We start from the raw sequence: 18,036 nt of genomic DNA on the forward strand, positions 1-18,036 counted from the left end.
ATATGTTATTAAAGATTCCAAAATTGTAATTTTTTGTTTTGCATGTTTCAATTTAGTTTTTTTTTACCTCTAATAAACATGCCAAAACCTGAACAATTGTTTTTCATGAAAACTGTTATCATTTTCCATTTATAGTCATTTAATATTGTGAAAATATACCAGTTTGACACAAATTTAGCAATTAATTGCTAGATTAACACTCCATTTTATCCAATAACTAGAATAACATAATTTTTACGTAAAAAGACAAAAAACCCAAAAATAATTTTTTAAATCTTTTTTTTTTGAAAAACGAAAAATCACAAATTATAGTATTTAATATTTTGATTTAAAAATGTGATTAATGAAAAAAAGAAAATGATTAAAAAATATGATGTTTATTTTTAATATAATTTTAAAAATAAAATATAAATTAAAGTATAATGTATTAAAATAATATTATTAAAATATATGATTTAAAAATATGAGGTTTAAGATTATATAGTTTATAGAAGTTTTATAAAAAATATAATATATGAAATTATAACTAAAAATAAGGTATTTAAAAATATTAAAATAAGATTTATGAAAATATAATATAATATATAAAAATATGATTATAATTTTCTTTTTTTTTTGGTCAAAGTGATTTTAAAATATGATGCTAAACTTTTTAATATGATTTAGGAAAATTAAATGTATAAAATATGCTTTAAATATATGAATTTAAAAATATGATTCATAATATGATTTATAAAAAATATAATTAATAAAAATATGACTGAAAAAAATATAACTTAAAACAAATCTGTTGTTACTATATTTACATTTTACATCTGATAAATCTGTTATCAAACACCAGATTTTTGGAAGCGAATAAAAAAAACCGTCATAATATAAACAAATCTGCCATAACATATGGTGTTCACATAGGTCATTTTAGCAATTTTTTAAAAAACGATATAAATCTGTTATCAAACGACAGATTTTTGGTTAAATTAAAAAATCTGTTGTAACTTTAAAAAAATCTGTTATCACAAGAGGTCAACCTAGTAATTATTTCTCTATAAAAAAATCTGTCATGTTACGACAGATTTTTAATCAATAAAATAAATCTGAAATAACTGTGAAAAATAAATCTGTCAAATATTATATCAAATCTGTCATATATTGTGAAAGTTTTCGGTGCCTTTATAAATAAGTCTGCTGTAAAAAATAAATATGTTATCAATTATAAATCTGTCATAACTATAATTAAAAAATTTGTCATTCAAAATAAGTCTGTCATACAAAAATAAATCGGTTGTGCAAAAATAAATCTGTCATAAACAAATAAGTCAGTCACAACTAGTCCGGCAGACTTTTGAAAATATTTTGATTTTCTTAAAAAAATTCTGGGAAGGTAATTTGACTTTATTTTTTTTCCTAACAAAGCAAAAAAATGTATTTTAGGCAAAAAAATAACTCATCTAACCATCGTATTTTATGAGTTACTTTAGTAATTAACCTGTTAATTTGGGTCAATCTAGTTTTTCTCTCTTTAATATTTGAGGGGATCCAGATCCTTCTCTAGGGGTGGCAATGTAGGCAAAAAACTAGAGTCCAAATTTTTTTTGATTAAAACTCTTAAAGAAAAATGGTCCAAAAAAACCAAAACTTCCTTTTTAGTGTATAAAAGGTCTTCAAATCTGTTTTGCCAAGGGTCAAAAGAAAGTTTGAGACGGGACTGAGGGGATCGTATCTTCTAGGCTTTTTCGAACATGGATATCAAAATGAATATTTACTTTATCAAATGGTTCAGCTTATCTCACTACTTACAATAATCCGGATAATTGTGTGTGAGCCTAGTGGATCCGGATATGATCCATCCTCAACTATGTAGAATTTTAATAAAGAATATATTAAAATAAAAATACGGCTGAACCACTTGATTCACAACTAAAGATTATTGTATTTCTTCAATTAATTGATATTGGGTACTTGATCATATTGATAATTAATATTTTACAAACGATGTTACAAATTGATAACGATCAACTTTTGTTGCTGCAGGGACGATCTCTTCTAACTCTCTCTCACATATGAGGTTGATTTGGTTCCTTTTCATGTGATTATTTGAATCATTATGGGCATGTTCCCTGATATACTTCATATTTACCACTTTCTCAATGTTTGTAATATCATTTTCATCCTGTTTCATTGGTATATTCATTGTGTTTTGATGCATTTAGTGTCTAAATGAGTCTACTTGAATTTTAGAAGTCCTAGAAATGTATTGTGTATTTTGGTGTGTTTTGTGTATCTTTTGATCCATTTCAGGTTAATATGATGGAAGACACACATTTAAATGAAAAGAAGAGAAAGAATGATGCAGAACCAGTCAAAAGCGTCCCAGAAATCGACTCAGCTGAAGGCTTTCCATTGGTATTGAGCTTAAAGTTATAGTAAATTGAATTAGCTTTCCAACAGAGGTGAACTCAAGCAAATCATAGCTACGATTCAAGAGTTATGTCGGTTTTACTAGACATAATTCATTATGACGCGTAAATGAGTAAAGAGTGAAGAAGTAGGACTGTGATTCCTGAAGCACCTTCGGACAGATGCTTCGGCCAGGACTCAGGTGATGAACGAAGGAAGCCTGCGGCCGCCTCCTCGTTCAAGAGCACACCGAAGCATCCCATCGCACACCGAAGGTTTTTAGTTTTGGCTCATTTAGGTGGGGAAAATGGGTAGTCTAATAAAATGAACCTAACACGTGGTCGCCCAGGGACAAGTAGAACACAATTCGATGATTCATTCGAATAATAAATAAAAAAATTCATCGAATAAAAAGTTTAGAACACACATGCACACAGCAACGATTAAATTAATGATCTAGAGTTTTTATATAGATAACCGTTGGAGTAAGATAGTATGTGAAAACCATAGAACATGTAAATAATTTATGTGAAAAGCTTTTTTTTTTGTTAAAAGAAATTACGTACGTACTATATTAATATTCTTTTCCAGCTTCTTTTTTCTCTAGAATCATGAAACAAACATTTATGAATTATAACTCTAAGCAAAAAATTTCCTATTAAAGTTTGTCTTTATAAATGTTTTAATTTTGTGTCAATTTTATTGTTTAAACGTCCTTATCCAAGGTGTATTAGTAAACCAATACAAAGATTTGCCACATGACGTTTTTAAAAGCCACATGATAATATGGGTGGTTTCAGAGGCGCAAATGGTCGAAGGAAGTTGATGACTCATCACTAGTGCGAGCTCAGATTTTACACAATTGAAATAAATGTTTTGAGAAAAAATTTAAAGTAAAAAGATCAAAGAAAGTTAAAAATATTGATATGTTACCCCAAGAAATTTAGCAGTAGTATAAGAAAAAGGAAGATTAAACAACTAATTATTTTCTCTCTTCAAATATTTTTGACCATGCCCAAACGTGTCTCTTAGTCAACATGTTACATGTGGTAACCTTTACTTGATGTAGGTAGCAATTTTTTTTTTCTGAAGAACATAAGTAAACCAACAAAAAAAATTGAAGGAAAGTGATAAATTTTCAGAAAAGATCAGAACTTTTTCATGTTTTAAGGAGATTTTGAGAATTTTATTTCAATAATAATTTCATAATCATTGATTTGACTTGATTTATTATTACATTCTCTCAAATATAATTATCTAAGTTGCCAGATAAATAAATACATGAAGTTAGCTTAGCTTTTCTAATCAAAAAATGGTAATACGACAATTCTGGACAATAGACTAGGGAATGACAAGGCATTTAGTTGAACATAAACTACCTACAGTCTCTGCTTTCCTAATCAATACCAATATGAATTTATTTGACTGATTTAGTACTATACTAGACTGATTAAGTTAGTACTCATTATTAATGTATTGTGTTTATTGTGTTTTGTTGTTTTGTAGATAAACGACCGGTTGTCTTTGTTGCTGGTCCTGACTCCTGCCCTTTTGTCTTCGATCGAACTGGAGCTCTCCCTTGGTGACACACTGTTTAACACCGACTGAGTGCTGTCTTTGTCTAGTAAATTGTATAGAGAGTCTCAAGACATATATATATATATATATATATATATTTATGTTTGGGTACGTAGTTAATTTGTTGATTGTTTACTGTTCTAATCCATCTAAATCTTCATCAGTTCTTGCTTTTTGTACTTGAAAGTTCTATCTTTATTCACTATTCTGCTCATGATGGTTCCCAATTAACTGTATTTTCACTCAAACCAGTCTTCTTCTATCTGGTATATATTGTTTTGGTCCTTTTGGACAAGACTCGGAATTTGGGAGCATGAATATATATGTACGATACTTTTTGTTCACTATCAATTCCATGCATTAAACACAGCTGGTACGTTACGATCGTGAAGGCGTATGGGGTGTACGTTGTTTGACTGACAATAATGGATGCACATGGATTTGTAAAATTATCTGTAGCATCATGAGTTTATAAATTTTTGTGGTTTAGGGTTTTGGGATTGAGTAGGAGAAATTTAATGATTTTTTCTTTGTCACCCTTAAGATGGAGCGGAGCACCACCAATCAGTGCAAAACAGAGCCATGAGGAACTGATTAAGGAAGTGTTGTTCTGTGCCATTGCCATGTCACTGTTTTGTAAAATGCCTATAACTGTCAATTGGGCTGTCCATTGTCCAATGGTGTGTCCATACGAATCTTTCTGTATATGGGCTATATTTGGACAGTCCAGAATGGACAGTGGTCCATTTGGACAATGGTCCAAAATATGCCCATATCCATTAGGACATACTCATTGGACAATCTTTTTATTTTGTTATTTTTAATGATAAAATTTGAGCTTTATTTTTGTTATTTTTTCTTTTAAAATCTGAATATTATTTTGTTGTTTTCTTTTATAAAATCTGAATATTATTTTGTTGTTTTCTGTTATAAAATCTGAATATTATTTTGTTGTTTTCTGTTATAAAATCTGAATATTATTTTGTTGTTTTCTTTTATAAAATCTATTTTTTTCAAGGTTTTCTCTTATAAAATATTACAAATTAATGATCAGAAACATAACAATTCATAATCAGGGTAGATTACAAGAAAAAAATAACAACCCAAACAGCTTTCGTAAACATAACAATTTTGTTGTTGCTTCTGAGCTTTGATGACAAGAAACATAACAATTTCATGAACCACATCTCAAACCGTTTCTTCAGCTGCCTCTTTCTACATTCATAATCTCTAAAGCTAAAGTGCCAAACTTAGACAGCTATAATATTCCCTTCCTCTTCAACAAGCTTGAACTCTTCATCACCTACAACATTCAAATTCATTACCAATTCATAACCAATATAGTTCTACTCCAAAACTCTATAGAAGGATTAGCATAAGTAAAAGCCTCCCTAACCTTTTTATATTCAACAAACGAATATGGGAGATTATGCTGAATTAAAGCCATTGCAATTTTTTCTCTAAAGACAACCATATCCAGCTTCCTATTAATGCTAGGTGTACTCCCAGGAGTCTTTGAACAAGATTGCATATGGCGATTCATGGTGTTAGTACCATTTCGACTTAGATTCAAACAATAATTCCTCTTACAATGTTTGCATGTAACATCATGTTTACCAACCTTAGGTCCATCAACATATTTATTTCCTAGTGTGAAGTTCTTCCAACATCTAGCATGACGTTTACTAGACTGGTTTGAAGTACTTGTACCTTGTTTCTCATCAGTCCTAGAAGAAGCAGTTTCCTGAGCTACGGTCTCATTCTCACCAAGAGTTGCTAGCGGCATATCTTCATCTTCAAGACACAAGTTGTCTTCATCAGCCAAGTTGTATTCATCAACCAAGTTTTGAGTATCCAAATCCATTATCCTAACCTGAGAGTAGCAAAAAAACCCAATATACTTGAGACGATCCTTCTCGTAAAGAGTTAAAGTATAGAACAATACCTTAAATGCCTTAACCTTGCAACTAAAGATTTTATATGTAAAGTATTTATAAGATCATGGTTTATATTAAGAAAAATACCTAACCGAATGTATTTATCCAGGAATTTATGTAGACTTTATATGGATTTTTCATTTTCCATTGACTTAAAAAGGAGAAAGATCAAATTTTCACATTTGTAATTGTACATAGAGATCTTTAGGTACAATTACAATTACAAATGTATCTTTCCGTACAATTACAAATGTAAAAATTTGATTCAATTACAACTGTATCTTCTCTCATTCGTTTGCAATATAGACCTAGCTAAGGTGTGCACGTTAGGGTTCCGATCATGGCAGATTATGTTTCAATGGAGGTTAACTGTTGCCCTCTTAAGATTCCGAAGTTGGAGAAAGCTTGCGAAGGATCGAAACCTTCCTCATCAAAACAGCTCCGGAGTGGAAGAAAAATACCTTTTGGAGAATATCTACTCCTCTAATAACGGCTGACGTGGAGGGCGATTAGACATGCGATTAGGTTTTTTACTTGGTCCCCAAGTTGGATGGTTTTGGCGGATCCGCCGCCTCGGACTACAGAGTCTGATTCACCGGTCATGGATTTGACTGTCTCTTTGGGTGTCGAGGGGAGTCAAGGGAGTTCGATCAAGGTTCTGTCTGCTGAGGTTGGTCTATCGGGGGAGGGTGTCGAAACTAAAGGCTCTAAGTCTTCGGTTTCAGGTGATCAAAAGTTGTGGCTAAAGGCGGCGACGAAACATGTGTTCACTAAGCAGGCTTTTGTGGTCTCTGAGGTGGAAGGGAAACAGCGTGTGGTAGTCCCTAGGGATGTCTTTGTGGATCCAAAGCCCTTGTGGGAAGATTTTGTTGTCGGAAAGTTCCTCAATGAAAAAGCTCCGCATGTGGGGAAGATCCATATGATCGTAAATAAGATTTGGAGATTGGGAGATAAATCCTCGCTTATTGATGTCACAGTGGTTAATGATAACACTGTCAAGTTTCGAGTTCGCAGTGAAAGCATAAGGAACAGAGTTTTAAACAGAGGCATGTGGAATATTGGAGGCATCCCCATGCTCATCTCTAGGTGGACACCTTTTGCAGAAGAGGCACAACCAGCACTGAAATCTGTTCCTCTTTGGGTTATATTGAAGAATGTGCCGCCAACCATGTTCACTCATAAGGGGCTGCAGTTTCTCTCGAGTGCGGTAGGTACCCCACAGAGGTTACATCCAAAGACAGAGGCATGTACTTGTTTTGAGGAAGCACAAGTTATGGTGGACGCAGATCTCACTAAACCTTTACCAGTGGAATATCATCTGGCGGGAGAAGAAGAAGGGGAGTTAGATGTTGTGGTCAAATATTTTTATCCTTGGCTGCCTCCTCACTGTAGTCGCTGTCGTAAATGGGGACACTTGCAGTCAGCTTGTCTGACTCCAGCCTCACAAAATGTACCTACATCACTTCCAAGGTCTCCTGCGGTGAAGGAGACAGGAACTGTGGATTCTGCTCAAAGTGAGGATACTCCTATTCAGGGGAATGCTCAAACGCCTCAGGCAACTGTGTTGACAAAGGTTGTTGCCAACGTTACTGATGTGTGGAAGGAAACGGGTGAACAAGAGTGGATTACACCACAAAAAACGGGAAATAAGTCGCTGCATAGTCCCAATAAACAGAGGAGTCCGATAAAACCTGGTGAGGGATCTCTGTTATCTAAATCATATTCGGTCCTGAGTGAACAGGATGCGGAAGATAATGCCCCGGAGGACCCTCCGGAGAATGATAAGACACAGGCTGCTTCTGACACGGATGTTGAGCCTCCCGATACTTGTGCACCTGTTCTGTCACAGACAGATGTCCTTGTGACTGGGAAGCGAGGACGAGGTGTCAAAGCAAATTTACTTGTACGAGAGTTTATCCCGCGGGCATCAAAGGACTCCCATAAATATGTATCTCAACCCCCTACTCAACTTCCACGAGATAAAAGTAGGGCTGACCCCAACCTCCAGTAATGTCAAGTTTGTTCTGGAATGTTCGCGGTTTTAACAAAATGTCCAAATATTCCGTAGTCCGTGATTGGGTTAAGAAAGGCAATTTCCAGTTTGGTTGTTTATTGGAAACGAGGGTGAAGGAGAGGAAAGCAGAGGGAATTCTCAGTTCGGTATTCCCTGGGTGGTCTTACTTAACAAATTATTCTTGTAGTCGTCGGGGGAGGATTTGGGTGATCTGGAACTCAAATGCCCGCCTCACACCTTGTTATACGAGCAGTCAAGTGATAACTTGCTCTGTTCTGTTGGAAGGAGCTGTAAATGAGTTTTTTATCTCTTTCATTTATGCAGCTAATGGTGTTGAAGAGAGAAAGATTTTGTGGGAGGATTTGAAGTATCACCAAGACACACCATTGTTTCGTAATAAACCATGGATGGTGTTTGGTGATTTTAATGAAATTCTTAAAGGAGAGGAGCATTCACTATATGATGTTAGCCCTACGGTGTCTCCGGGAATGCGAGATTTTCAAGAAGTGGTGCAGTATTGTTCTTTTAGTGACTTGCAGTATCATGGTCCTATGTACACTTGGTGTAACAAGCATGATTTTGGCCTCATTTGCAAGAAGCTGGATAGAGTTCTTGTAAATGATGCTTGGCTTACTGATTATCCACATTCTTATGGAGTGTTTGAGGCAGGGGGATGCTCAGATCATCTCCGGTGCCGTATAAAAATAGGGAGCGATCAACCACAACTGCGCAGACCTTTCAAATTCTGCAATGTCTTACTGGAGGATGAAAATTTCTTACTGATGGTACAGACGTACTGGGATAACACAGAGCAGCTACATCATTCGACGTCTGCACTGTACTGATTCTCAAAGAAGTTAAAAACCCTGAAACCAAAAATAAAGTTGCTGAGTAGAGATCGACTTGGGAATCTTGAAAAGAAGACTAAGGAGGCTTTTGCATATCTATGCACCTGTCAGTTGGAGACAATGCAGGACCTTGTAGATTATACGATGCAAAGGGAAGCGGCTGCATATAGTAGGTGGCTGTTTGTTTCAGGTTTGGAGGAGAGGTTTTTAAAACAAAAATCAAAGCTACACTGGCTCAAGATAGGATATGGGAATAATAAGGCCTTCCATCGAGCTGCTAAGGCTCGTGAGGCTAGGAATGCAATAAGAGAGGTTCACTGTCCGGATGGTACAATAGCAGACACTCAAAAAACGATAAAGCAGGAGGCTGAAAGGTTTTTCTGACAATTTCTTGGCCATCAATTACTTAATTATCAGGCGATAGACGAGGCTATGCTATCCGGTTTGTTATCTTATCGTTGTTCTGAGTCGGAACAGAACATGTTGATGAAAGAAGTATATGAGGGGGAGATTAGAGATGTTTTACACTCCATGCCAAAGGATAAAAGCATGGAGATTAGAGATGTTTTACACTCCATGCGAAAGCATGGAGTTCCTTAAAGGGACATGGTCTGTTATAAAGAAGGATTTTGTGGCTTCTGTCCAATCTTTCTTTCAGTATGGCTTCTTACCAAAGGGGGTTAACACAACCATTTTAGCGCTCATACCGAAGAAGAAGGTGGTTAGCGAAATGAAGGATTATAGGCCTATCTCCTGCTGTAATGTGGTATACAAAGTGATCTCCAAAATCCTTGCAAACAGACTAAAACGATTACTCCCTGCTTTTATTTCTCCAAATCATTCCGCCTTTGTCAAAGATCGTCTACTCATGGAGAATGTCCTCCTGGCTTCAGAGATAGTTGCTGATTATCACAAGGAATCAGTGCCCCCTAGAAGTGCTGTCAAGATTGATATCTCGAAAGCATTCGACTCTGTACAATGGCCTTTTCTGTTAAGTATTTTGCGAACACTGAATTTTCCAGAACAGTTTGTGAAATGGATCGAACTTTGTGTGGCCACAGCCTCCTTTTCGGTTCAAGTGAATGGTGAGCTGTCCGGACTGTTCTGCAGTGCAAGAGGACTGCGACAAGGTTGTTCCCTATCCCCCTATCTCTTCGTAATCTGTATGCAAGTCTTATCTGCTATGCTCGACAGAGCGGCTTCGGAGAGGCGAATGGGTTACCACCCACGTTGTAAGAATGTCAAGCTCACCCATCTATGCTTTGCAGACGATCTACTGGTCTTTACAGACGGGACTAAAACATCTATTGAGAGCATTCTCCAGATTTTTCATGAGTTTGCAAGCTTCTCTGGTCTAAATATCAGTCTAGAGAAGTCTACACTCTGTATGGCTGGTGTCACAGATAGTGATAAGGAATCAATTCTTCACTCCTTCCCATTCGCATCAGGTTCTCTTCTTGTTCATTATTTGGGGCTCCCTCTCTTAAACAAAAGAATGACAACGTCGGATTACACGCCTCTCCTTGAGCGAATCCGAGAGAAACTAAGTTGCTGGACAGGGAGATACTTATCATTTGCGGGGAGTCTTCAACTAATAAGTTATTCGATTCACAGTCTCACTAACTTCTGGATGTCTGCTTTCCGACTGCCAACTGCCTGCATCAAGGAGATTGATAGTCTGTGTTCTGCTTTCCTGTGGTCCGGACCTTCTCTAAACACTAAAAAAGCCAAAGTCTCCTGGTCTGATGTATGTATCCCTAAAGAAGAGGGTGGTTTGGGGTTGAGTTCGTTGCAAGAAGCAAATAGAGTGAGTTGTTTGAAACTCATCTGGCGACTATTATCTTTGAATTCCTTATGGGTGACGTGGCTTTGGGCTTATCTCCTAAAAAAGGGTGCATTCTGGTCCCTTACGAACAATACCGCCTCAGGTTCTTGGATGTGGAGGAAATTACTCAAATATCGTACTTTGGCTGTTGATTTTGTTCGGTATGAGGTCAGAAATGGTGTGAATATCTCTTTCTGGCATGACCATTGGTCGCCTCCGGGATGTTTATTTAATCTTGTAGGCCCGCGGGGTAGTATTGATATGGGAATCAGTCTTCATGCTACGGTTGCAGCGGCTCTCGCTCATCGGGAAAGGCACCATCGCGTGGACTATCTGAATCAGCTGGAGACAGTTCTTAAGACAGTTAGAAACAGAGGATTAATGAACACTGCAGATGTGGTCCTTTGGAAGGGAAAAGGTGATCAGTTTAAGGGCAAATTTAGCACAAAAGACACTTGGGAGTGTACCAGAAGTCCCAGGCAACGACAATCGTGGGTTGCAGGTGTCTGGTTCTCTTAGGCCACTCCCAAATACTCATTTATGGTCTGGTTAGCCATGCTCAACCGCCTGTCTACTGGAGATCGGATGCAGCATTGGAACTCACGGGTGGATACCTCTTGTCCCCTGTGTAACACGCCACTAGAAACTCGCGACCACCTATTCTTCATCTGCCCTTATTCGACAGAAGTTTGGACTGGTTTAACCTCTAAGTTACTTACGCAGAGGTTCTCTACAGGCTGGGATACAAACCTGATCCTTCTGGTTGACACCACTTTGGGACCTGTTACTCTGTTTCTCCAGCGTTATGCTTTCTAGGCTTCTCTTCACTCCCTCTGGCAGGAGCGGAATAGACGCCGTCACGGGGAAGCTCCAACCCCAGCTGCTTAACTAATTTGATTACTGTTTCAATCTTTGTGAACCTCACGATGGAGCACCACCGTTGAGTACAAAAAGAACAACGAGGAACTGATTAAGGAAGTGTTTTGTTATATAAAGCTCTAGATTATTTACCATAAACATTTTTGAAATTTACTACTGTCTATGTGTGTGTTGATTTTTTTTTTTTTTTGATAACTCAGGAGTGATCCTAAAGGCTCCTAGGCCCAAAGACTAATCTCTTCGGGCCGGGGGAAACCATGTTAAAATTCGAACCCCCGTGGCCAATGCTACTCGAACCTAGGTGGCGGGACTTTTCTCCCTTTACTACTGCCTATGTGTGTGTGTTGATTCTTACGTGTTAATATTGTGAATTATGAAATATGTGCTGTTTGTTTCTCTTTATATTTGTTACATAGAAATTTAATGGAAGTTTTAAACCTTTTGTAATCAATATATAGTGAACTAGGGGGAAACAATACATTAAATTGATGATACAGAGTATAAATTTGTACTATCCTCTCCAGCTAATCATGGCGAGGATCCTGCGCCTGGAACCCCCTTTGTTTCACTCGGTATGGCAGTGAAGATGATATTGGGTGGGTCACCAGAGGAATATCAATGAAATAGTTGCTGCAGATATTAAGAACAACGGTTTTATCAAGAAAATAACTTGAAGTTGTTCTTTCATAAGAGGGGTGTTGGGTTTATTTAGAATTAAGTGGTTAGACTCTTGTGATATCTATTGCAATTATCGTATGTGGGTTTATGTATCTCTTCCTCACCTTTGTGTGTGCACCCTTGATTAGATTTCATTTTCCTATTGTACATCTCAAAAGATTTCATTTTACAGTAACATGAAAATAGTAATTGATATACGCTGACATACTAATGGTTTTGAAAACCTCAAGTACGTAGATTAAACTTCAGGCTGCTATCCATCGCTCCAATCAAAAACTAGAGTAGTCAAGTCAAACACTAAATGTCATCTGATTCTTTTTAAAACATAGTATCAAATTACCAACGTCGGAAAATACTAACATGTCATAAACATTAGCAAAATCGAGCTCCTTAAAACATACCAAAATCCAAAACAGAAAAGTCAAGACATTTAAAGACTAAAATCACACGTTGACGTCAAGCTCCGTCACGTCTCTTGCTCGGGTAGTAAACTTTTTTAAAAAGTGAGCTTCTGTTACTCTTGGTCTGACGGTATATGTACCGAACCCCCTTCGACTCCCCAATTTGTACTCCTGGAGTTTTGTATGATCCAGCAGGGACGACCATGATGATCTCCGTATCCAATGATAAGAACGGCGTGTAAACCTTGACTAGATAGTTGTGGGTTTAGCTGAGTCATAGATTCTCTGGAAAATGGCATTATAAACATTAAACTATAATTTGACAACCTTTAATAGATATTAGGGCATCTCCATTGGTAAGTTTTTTAACAAGTTTGTTAGAAATATTATAATCACCAAAAATACAAATTTACTTACTAAAAACTTTTTAAAGATTTTGTAAAATATATCCCTCCAATGGTAAGTTTCTTAACAAGTTTCTTAGCATTACATTTTAAAAAACAGAACTTGTTTTACAAGCAAATAAAGTGTCCACTTCTTCAGATTAGAAACTAACAAAGACAAGGAGAAATTAACTACAATTCAATATGAGGTGTCTCATCAACCAAACATATGAAACATATAAATGCATACCAGCTCTGTTATTTCAGTGGCAAACCCATTCTGTAGAAGGCAGTCTGCCTCATCAAGGAATAAGACCGCTAGTTCATCCAAATGGAATTATACAACTGATCTATCATACGTCCAGGAGTTGCCACAACAATATCTGGCATAGATAAAACCAAACTTTCAATTTCTCTAATAAACACAATTCGATGCAAACTAAAAAAGAAACCGAAACAAAAACATAACACAAACTCAAAGAAGAACTCAAACTGAAACAAGAACACAACACAAACTAAAACAAGAACATATTCATTCAAGAACACACAAACATACAACCGATCTTGTCAAAGTACAGAAACTGAAAGAAACAACATACTATAGTGACTCTCAAACTGATTAGTGTGACAACATGTCATTAATTAACTTGTCCTTTAGAGCCTTTTCTGTTTCACTTAGTGTTTCTGTTTTTGAAATTAGGTTTTCAAGCATAGTATGCTTGGTTTTCTTCTCGTGCATAGCAAAAGCCTTCTCTTGCAAAGCAAAATCCTTTTCTTTCATCTCATACATCCTTTGGAGCTCCAACATCTGAAATTCCAAGAGAGCCTTCTGTTTATCGCAAGTGCTTGTTGTGCTTGATCTAGGGTTGGAACATCTGTACATTGGGTACTAAAGACTGGGATATCTGTTGATGGAAAACTCTCATACATTGGAGGTTGTTGACTGGTTAAGAGGTTAAAAAACTCCTTAGCTAAGGATTGATTCTACGCTTAATTAACATTTTTGATTTATGTTTTTCTGCTTTATACCCTAAGAAAATTATTAACATCCCCCCGATGGAGATGACCTTACGAAAATATAAAATACCATTGTGCCTAGACACTTACATTGGTAGTTGTGCCATAACATTCCAACTCCATTGTTATTTAATATTTACTCCAACTCCATTGATGTTTATTTCTTATAATAGTTTGTTTAATAAAATTACAACATCATAACTCATCACCGTTATTATTTCATATTTTCATTTTATGTTTGCTTATGTTTTTCGCGATTACATATTATTAGTCACAGTTAATATCAAATAAAAGTCCACAGTCATTGTAAAACAGTTTTTTTTAGTTTGAATTAATTTTACATTTAATTTAAAAAAACAAATGAAATTAAAATAAGTAAATATTAAATAACTTTATAAAATAAATAAAAATGGTTTTTTGGTGTATCCAAATTAAGTGAAATAATTATCTATTCATAGAGGATGAAAAATGATGAATTTTGCTATAAAAATATTTAAATAAAATTTCATATTCTATAAAATAATAGGTCTCAAATAATTGGGTTGGATAAAAAATATATGAAACTTTTGCATCCAATAGAAATAAAACACATATTTTATCTAAATATTATCATATAATTAAAAATCATCCACATATTATCTGCCACATGGCGACCAAAACCCACATTTTTGTGTTTCAACGATGTTGAATCTTTTTAATGTTGTTATCTCCACATTATCTTATTTGTTTTTTTTTCTAACATCCTATTTTATTTATTCAACAGTTGATAAACTAGTCAACAGTTTAGAAAATGATCATTGTAAGTAGTCTTAGTGGAAGTAAACCAACTACTGGCTGTCTTTGAACCATGTCCATGAGCCCAACATCATCGACATCTGTGATGGTTTCATAGCCATCAATGTCGTAATAGTGCACCTACAAAAATAATAGACATCAATGACTTTAAATAAGCAAACGCTTTTCTAGTGTTGCCTATTACAGTCTCTTGGGTCAAAGTTGACATCGTTTACAATGTGTTTAACTGAAAGCTCATGTTGGTTTCATACATGACCAAGAGCAATGTTGTAAAGAGCCTCCACTGACCGCATCAGGGCACAAGCCCGACCCGTAGCTGGTTTTTTATTTCATATAACATGACATAAAAGTAAAAATTTAGTATCCAAAAATATGATACTAAAGAAGAAAAACCATTATACTAATCTAGCTAGTTTAGTTTATACATTTTTATACACGGTTTTAATTATAACTTTTGCAATTAGTGTATTTTTTTTAACATGTTCTCGATTAAGTAAATTGATATTTAGAAAAAGACCGATTATAGATTTAAGTTGTAAGACTACAATATATAAAATAATACCTTGATCAAGTGTTGGTCCGATGATACCTGGTGTGTCTTTCCAATCCCAAGAAGGTCCTCTCCAGCTCCAAGCCTTCAAGTTTATATAAATAAACAACATATAATACGTTTGGAACATTTAAAACGTCAATACTAATTGTATTTGAAGATTCTGATATGTTAATTGAGACTTTATAAACAACAATATTACATTTACCGGAAGATCCACTCCTTCATCTAGTTCGTAATCGGCTTCCGTGATGACTTTTACATAGTCATTAGATTGAGTCATCTCTCGAAGATTAGATGTACCTTATTCTTTCACAAGATTTTGCTATAAAAAATAACAATTGCAAACACTTTCACATTTTATTTTTCTATAAGAAAAAATTACTTCTTAACAGAAAATAACTTAAGCGATATGAGTATAAACTTGAAGTTTTTTTTGGACAACGCTCCTGGTGGAGTCTGGCCCTACTCTCTATTTCCCTACTCTCACTCAGACGATTGTATGATCCATTTGATGGATGATAAAAAGAGGACATTCGAGTATATTTTGTTTTATTAGTCATGTGCAAAATGTGGTCATCTACAATCGTTCGTTAGTTTGTCCGGCCATGCATGTCTTTTCCAAAAAAAATATAGAAGTAAAAACAGATTAATATCCATTTTTAGTTGGTCCTTTAATTTGACAGATTAATTTTGGTCCTTTAATTATGTGATGCAAGCACGTGTCCACATAAGAACAATAAAGCAGACATCAAGTCATCAACAAGTACTGTATCACTGTATGATTAAAAATTGAAATTATTAGTAAGAGTAACCATTGGACTAAAATATAGAAAATCCAATAGCATAAGGATATTAATATATATATATATTAATAGCCAGATTATATATATATATATATATATATAAGCTTCATGATCCTAAATATCTATATAGTGTTGTCACTAATGTTGGTGAGCATCGACGATCTCTGTTCTAATATTTATCGTTCATGTCACTGTTTCCAACTATTTCCTTCATACTTATTATTCGTATTAATTTTTTTTTTCACAACGTACAGAATTAAAGCTTAAGATCATTTATATATTATATCACGTCTCCGTGCATAAATCTGGAGTTTTTTTTTCAGAATGATATATGCTTCAAAGTAATCTGAGTTTGGTTTAATTGATAAAATCCAAAAATGTTGTTTTCATTACCTTTTTGGGTAACTCATACTGCTTTTTTATGTGGGTATTTTTTTTTCAAGCACATTAAAAGCTTGTTATGATGTTAACAGATATCCTCATATATATTATACCTTTTGTGGACATGCTAGCAAATTATTAAGCAAAGTAAGAGACTTAATTTTTTTGTAATAAGATGTCTAATTAATTGAACTTATCATCAACTATAAGATTCCACTACAACGTAATTAAGAGATTAAGGAATCTCCCTCATAAAAAATAAAATCTGAGAGAGTTTAACAATAAATCTAGTCAAATCAATGATACTTAAATATATATTATTATTACTATTAGCAAAGTTTACTGAAATTCTTTAAAATCTCATCAAATTAACTAAAATCCTTTAGCCAATACACATTTTAAAAATTCTTCATTCGATGAATTAAATTCGATTATACATATCTTTAAAATTCACCATTAAGTTCTCTAAGATCTTAAATAAACTTTCCGTTGCGAAGCAAAAATACAAGAATTAGGATCTTAGCTAGTGAGTTAGAGAGCAAAGGAATTTGGGTTCCTCATTGGTTTGATCAAGGCAAGAAGATGACATCCATTTATGAAATCAGTAGTGAGCCTTTCGATACAAGATGTGTCCGTGCCAGTTCTATGTATCCCCGGAGCTGAGCCGGACGAGGCGAAACGTTTCTTGGAGAGGATTAGAGGTAAAGAGGAAGACATGATTCGAAAATACACACGAGATGAAGAGTATGATCTTATCAATGAACAGATCCAGAAGAGCCATGCGGTTAAAACTTAAACAAATAATTTATTTATTATAAGATTGTTATAATTAATGTTTGTCAGAGACCCAAAAATCCTATGAGCGATGGAGATGCCATTACATCTCAGAATACGTCATCAACTGAAAAAGCCTCTTGAGTAAATCGTTAAATTGTTTTTACCGTTCTTTTTGCTTATGTTTTTTTGCAATAGACTAATGAACACGCACAACTTGATCTGATCCGTGTGTGATTTACTACTTTTTGTTTGTTTGTTGAAAGACAAATGACAGTTAGTCATAGAGTCGCCATAACAAAAAGTGAGGGATTGAGAGAACAGATCATCTTCTGTGGTAAGCATCTGAAGCAACAACAATTGATTGTAATTAATTAAGCGCACCATCGGGATATGAAACACGAATTTCATCAAATCCACGCCATGAATTCAAAACACCTTACTTTTTTGCAAAGATGGCCTACGTATCCAACAACAAATGATACAGAAAGAGCCCAACTTTTCGGTTCGACTCTCGAGGAAGAGGAGGAATCGACCATGGTTGAGAACGCTCTTTTGTAATTCTGCAGATTCCAATACCACACAAAGAAGAAAGTAAGCACAAACAATGAAATCGAAGACACGATCTGTACAAATGAATTTCTTTTTTTTTTTTTTTGTTTTGTTACCTTAGGGTTCCTGCTTTGCTTTCCCACTTACATGCATACATATACACGAAGGCTTCGACGAGAATACTCTAGGCCCATTAGTGTAAGCAAGCCCAACTTTATCCG

At 35.1% G+C, this 18,036-nt stretch overlaps 1 protein-coding gene across 1 annotated transcript; it reads left to right on the top strand.

Moving 5' to 3' along the window:
* Positions 1-7,961: 7,961 nt before the first annotated feature.
* Positions 7,962-9,158, top strand: LOC147923044 (uncharacterized). Its single transcript, XM_087497885.1, has 4 exons — positions 7,962-8,072; positions 8,114-8,183; positions 8,251-8,711; positions 8,811-9,158. Exons 1-4 carry the CDS (start codon positions 7,962-7,964, stop codon positions 9,156-9,158), a joined length of 990 nt encoding a protein of 329 aa, XP_087354011.1.
* Positions 9,159-18,036: the final 8,878 nt, after the last annotated feature.

Source organism: Camelina sativa, chromosome 18 (assembly GCF_030686135.1).
Source record: "Camelina sativa cultivar CO46 ecotype springtype chromosome 18, ASM3068613v1".
Lineage (NCBI taxonomy): Eukaryota > Viridiplantae > Streptophyta > Magnoliopsida > Brassicales > Brassicaceae > Camelina > Camelina sativa.

Coding starts and splice junctions, on each gene's coding strand:
- LOC147923044 (XM_087497885.1), top strand. CDS start 7,962: ATGTCCAAATATTCCGTAGTCCGTGATTGGGTTAAGAAAGGCAATTTC. Junction 8,184..8,250: donor CTTGTTATACGAGCAGTCAA/GTGATAACTTGC, acceptor TCATTTATGCAG/CTAATGGTGTTGAAGAGAGA. Junction 8,712..8,810: donor ATGAAAATTTCTTACTGATG/GTACAGACGTAC, acceptor CCAAAAATAAAG/TTGCTGAGTAGAGATCGACT.